Here is a 5422-nt window from a genome sequence, read left to right as displayed (position 1 = left end):
CCCGGGGCTGATAGGGCCGCGGACACGTAGCTTTCCCTTAGGCCTCACAGTACACGCCCCTTCAGCTTGGCCAGAAAAGGGGCGATGGGGGAAGGTCGCGTCCGCCACCGGTAGGGGAACACGCCCCAAAGTCACTCCTTGAACTCACCCAAGTTCCCCTTTTGCCATTTCCTCCAATTTTGAGGTCTCCCAACTAATGAGTTTGCCTTTTTACCCAGAAAATAAACGATGGGAGAGCGTTCTACAGCAGGATACGAAGGTTAGCTTTTTGTTTCTAGGGTTTTTTCGAGGCTACTCGTACGCGCGAACAAAATCTAGCTGCCTCCAGGCCGGGTTGGCCCCACCGCCTCTCCAGATTTTTTGGGCTCTCTCTAGAACTTTCAGCAACGAGACGAGCCGCGTGTTTAAAGCGCCACAGTTACAGTGTTTAAAGCGGCTAGTCTCCGGGGGCAGCCAGGCCCTTCCACTCCCCGGGTGGGGGGAGCCGGAAAGTTCAAGTGCTCCTTCCACAGTCTCCGGCTGCAGTTAGGAGGAGAGGGGGCGCAGTGACTGTCCATCCAAAGAAGGCTCGTCTTCCGATGCGGCCAAGCCCAGGTTCTGTCCGCTTTGGAAGAGGAAGAAAGTTGGGCAGGAGCGGGAAGGGGCTAGAGCGCCGGGCGAGGAGGGGTAGGGAAGTCGGGGTGTCCCGGCAGCGCGCGAGCCGGGGTGGAGCCAGCAGCCGGTCGCGGCGTCAGCGTTTCAGATGCAAATCGATTCCCCGCCCCACCACCACCCCCCCTCCCGCCCTGGGAGCGAGGCTCCGCCGCTCCGCAGCCGCCCCCGCCTTCTGCGCGCCGCGGCGCCCGGGCGGGCGGCTCTACTTAAGCAGCGCGCCGGTCGCCACCCGGCACTCTCCTGGAGCGCGCGGGCGAGGCGGGAGGAGTGCAGCGGGGCTCGCGGGGGCGCACAGAGGCGCGCTCGCATCGTGCGCTCGGCTCCGCGCGGCTCTCGGCGGCAGCGGCGGGCCGGGGCGCAGGGCTGAGCGAGCGTCCGAGAAAGGCGGCGGCTCCGGCGCGCGGCCCGTCTCTCAGCCACTGCCCTAGCCCGGCCACCTCTTGGCCATGGCTCTGGCGGACAGCACTCGTGGACTACCCAACGGGGGTGGTGGCGGCGGCAGCGGCTCCTCGTCGTCCTCGGCTGAGCCGCCGCTTTTTCCCGACATCGTGGAGCTGAACGTGGGGGGCCAGGTGTATGTGACCCGGCGCTGCACGGTGGTGTCGGTTCCCGACTCGTTGCTCTGGCGCATGTTCACGCAGCAGCAGCCGCAGGAGCTGGCCCGGGACAGCAAAGGCCGCTTCTTTCTAGACCGAGACGGCTTCCTCTTCCGCTACATCTTGGATTACCTGCGGGACTTGCAGCTCGTGCTGCCTGACTACTTCCCCGAGCGCAGCCGACTGCAGCGCGAGGCCGAGTACTTCGAGCTGCCGGAGCTCGTGCGCCGCCTCGGGGAGCCCCAGCAGCCCGGACCCGGGCCGCCGCCGCCGCCGCACTCGCGGCGCGGGGTGCAGAAGGAGGGCTCGCTGGGCGACGAGCTGCTGCCGCTCGGCTACGCGGAGCCTGAGCAGCAGGAGGGCGCCTCGGCTGGGGCGCCGTCGCCCACCCTGGAGGTGGCTAGCCGCAGCCCGTCGGGGGGCGCGCCCGGCCCGCTGCTCACGCCGTCCCAGTCGTTGGACGGCAGCCGACGCTCGGGCTACATCACCATCGGCTACCGCGGTTCCTACACCATCGGGCGCGACGCTCAGGCGGACGCCAAGTTCCGGCGAGTGGCGCGCATCACCGTGTGCGGCAAGACATCGCTGGCCAAGGAAGTGTTCGGGGACACCCTGAACGAGAGCCGGGACCCCGACCGGCCTCCGGAGCGCTACACCTCGCGCTATTACCTCAAGTTCAACTTCCTGGAGCAGGCCTTCGACAAGCTGTCCGAGTCGGGCTTCCACATGGTGGCGTGCAGTTCCACGGGCACCTGCGCCTTCGCCAGCAGCACCGACCAGAACGAGGACAAGATCTGGACCAGCTACACCGAGTACGTCTTCTGCAGGGAGTGAACTCCCCACACCCCCTTGCGACTCCAACGCGCCCATTCCCTCTCCTTCTTTCCCGGGAGAGGGCTATAGATTTCCCCTCCCACCCCACGTTCTCCCATTCCCCTGTTCCCCACCTGCGGTAGACCCACTGACCCCTCACTTTAGAACCTGCAGCCACAGATCCTCTCGGCTTCTTCGTCTTCTCTGGACCCCACTAAAAGAGAGCGCCCAGACGTACCTCTCCACCCCATGCTTCCTCTGCCCCCCGGCCTCAAACCACCCCTCCCCCGGATTGTCCTTCAGTCTGGATGTAGTGGGGCAGTGTGGCTACGAAGTCACCTAGTACCTGGGAATGACTGAATTGTTCCGAACCTAACTGGACCCTGTCCAGTGTATAGAAGATTCCTTGAAATCTTCTCAAGCCCTGATGACTCACTCGCGGTCTAAGAGAGAGAATTGGTAGCAGTGTCTGGGAATAGTTTTGAAAGGTCATTTATTACGCAGTCTTTTGACCCTCTTTAAAGGTGAAGTTTTAGAAGGCTGAACGGAAGACTCCAGAGCTGGAATTAGGATCCCGCGGAGGCTGTTCAGGGACTATAAATGAATAAAGTTTTGAAAAGTTACAGGTAGAAGTAGGAGAAGAATATGGTGATGGCATAATGAAGGAGCGTTTGGTTTCCGTGCAGATTTAAAGGTCTTCTCCTGTGGTTTAAACTTGTAGAAAGTTCCCCTCCTGCCTGAAGAGGCACCCTTTCTCCTGGGCTCACCGCCAGAAGCCCTTGGTTCAACTGCTTGACATGGCAGCCGTTATTGGCAAGAGGGGGAGATAGAATGACAGCTCAGGTCGCCGAGCATTGCGGGAGGTCACCTGGCTGTGACTGTAAACGGAGCTGGGTAGTAATGCACGTCGTGGGTGTTAAGAAAACCTGTATTATTGCAGTGACTGTCAGTAGGACCTTAGCTCTTAAGCCTTGGGGGGTGGGGTGGGGAGGGAGGAAGGAGGGTAGGAGGGGTGGGAAGGGAGGAGCGGACATACTCATTTATTATTTGAAAGTTGGAAGTTTGTACCGTCCGTCTGAGTACATGCACATTAACAAAATAGCACACGAAAACATGCAAAGCATTTTGTAAAGGTGAGTCACAGATCTACTCTTACCTGGCAGTTTATTGAACTAACTGTTTTGCTGATACTTATGTAACCTAACCAAAGAGTTACCCAGTAGGGTTTTAGTTTTTGAAATTTATTTTCTTGTTGATTATAAGTCCTGATTTTAAAATCTATTTCCTTGAACAAAATATATTGATTTAGGTTACTTAGACTTAAGTTCTCTTATTAAAAATCCTTAACTGTCTGCAAGCCCAGCCAATGTTGAGTTCTGGGCAAACCTGAAAAATGCCACTTTGATGCAGGTTGTTTGAAATTAAGGTGGAATCTTTTCGAATGACAGAGCTGCAGAGAATAGAATCGCCAAGGGCTGCCATCTGTAGACAGCTGTAAAGTGGAATATTTTTAAATGAAGGCAAATAAGTACTTAAAAGTGAGCTGAGCAATAAAATGATGTTCCACGTAAATGCAACTGAAACAGAAGGAGACCTGGTTGCCTTATATCTTTACTCTAACATGGAATAAATCCCCACTGTATATTGTATCTACACTGTAAGTGAAGGGAAGTGAATCCTTGTCCTTCATGCTGTGAGGCTCCTTTGGATATTCTGTGATGACGGAGAAGCCTGTCCTTTTTCATTTGTTTCAGCATCATTCTCTTGAAGTAGGTTTTTAAAAGATTTTGTAAGAGTCGTTTTCAGTGTTTAAATTAGCACTATTTTTTCTTCTTTTTAAAAATGAATCTTGTACTGTATCTTACTATATGTCCATAACAGATGTTAAGAATTGGAACAGTTTTATTCTTAGACTCATGTGATCCAATCTGTATATACCATATATAAACATTTTACACGAATCACTTAGTTTTTTAATTAATTTACTAATGCTATAAACGTTCCTGTCTTTACCCCCAGTAACTTGCATCAGATGGTGTATATACTAAAGCAACATGTTTCAATGAGTTTCTTATATCCTTGTCTATGGGGAAATTGGGTTAGGAAAAAAATACATAGTTACAGAGCTGAGTTTGCTCCATACTTTTTGCTTGGATATTAGTTGTATACTAATATGTCGATTGACTGTCTACATAAACCACGGTACCTGTATTTTTAATCCACCAATTCTTTTTTTTTTTTAATTGGGGAAGAGAAAGATTTGAGGTCTTTTGTTGGAGGTGCCTGTTTAGAAAAGTAAAGTTAGCTTTACAATTACAAAGACCGTAATTGCAAGGGAAGCAGAAACATTCAGGAAGTCGCATTTGCTTATGTGTTGGGTGTGTTCTCGGACTAGGTAACACATCAGAACTTACCCCTGTTTCAAGCCTGAAATGATTTGGGAATGTCACTCACTGGCCAAAAGTAAGTGTCACAGAGATTTCTGCACCCTATGTGGTATTCTGCTAGATTGTGCAACAAAAAGCACATAATTGAGAACATCTTGGGACAGATCAAAGTCACTGACCTATGGCAAGACTCCGAGATTTCTGATTTGCCTTGTTAAATCTGCTCAGCTCCAGGAGTCACGGGAAATTGCTCAAGTTTTGTCTCTGCCATCAAAGTCTTAAAAGTTTTATCTTGTAAAACTTTGAGTTGAACTATTTCACAGCTTTGTGCGTATGCACATCTCACTCCTCCACACATCCTTGCTGCCCTACAGTACTCCCTAACCCCTTTCATTATCTGAAGGACTGGGAATTGAATGGTTAGAGATGGTAAGCCAACCTTTTTTTCTATGATGACTATCCCCTCTAAAGTTGGAAGTTGATACATGACAAATTCTACCTTAGCCCAAAGTAAAGGCTGGGTAGGAAACTCATTTTTACATTGGGTGGATACTATAACTGAGATAAGATGACTTGGCCTCCGCACTTTTGGGTCCCTTATTCACCATGTGCTCTGAGCCACAGAAGGACCCTTAGTGGTCTGCAGAGTGGGCTGGAGTGTTGGTTGTCATCTGTGAGCTTGGATGAGATATTGAGCATCCATTTGAGTAAGCTCTCCAAAGACATTCAGTAACCTGGGAGGGTGTTATAAATTATTCAGAAATTATGACTGCATTAATCTGGCTCAGTGTAGCATGCATTTACATATGTAATGGCTCTAAGTACCATTTGGTTCATAAATACAACTGAGTGACATTAGATTTTAATAACAAATTTAACTTTTTAAAAAAGAATGGCTGACAGTGGTGGTTAAAAAAACAGGTACCATGTTCGGTGCTTTTGCACCAAGTGTTTGACATATTGTCTGTTTTT

The 5422-nt window shown here is 51.3% G+C and overlaps 1 protein-coding gene across 1 annotated transcript; it reads left to right on the top strand.

Moving 5' to 3' along the window:
* The first annotated feature begins 942 nt into the window (after positions 1-942).
* KCTD12 (potassium channel tetramerization domain containing 12) lies at positions 943-3033 on the top strand. Its single transcript, XM_082602254.1, has one exon. It carries the CDS (start codon positions 1101-1103, stop codon positions 2082-2084), a length of 984 nt encoding a protein of 327 aa, XP_082458380.1. The 5' UTR covers positions 943-1100; the 3' UTR covers positions 2085-3033.
* The last annotated feature ends 2389 nt before the right edge of the window (positions 3034-5422 follow it).

Source organism: Mesoplodon mirus (assembly GCF_964341445.2).
Source record: "Mesoplodon mirus genome assembly, chromosome: 17".
Lineage (NCBI taxonomy): Eukaryota > Metazoa > Chordata > Mammalia > Artiodactyla > Ziphiidae > Mesoplodon > Mesoplodon mirus.
The sequence above is the reverse complement of the archived record's forward strand: the minus strand, read 5'-3'. Positions and strand labels throughout refer to the sequence as shown.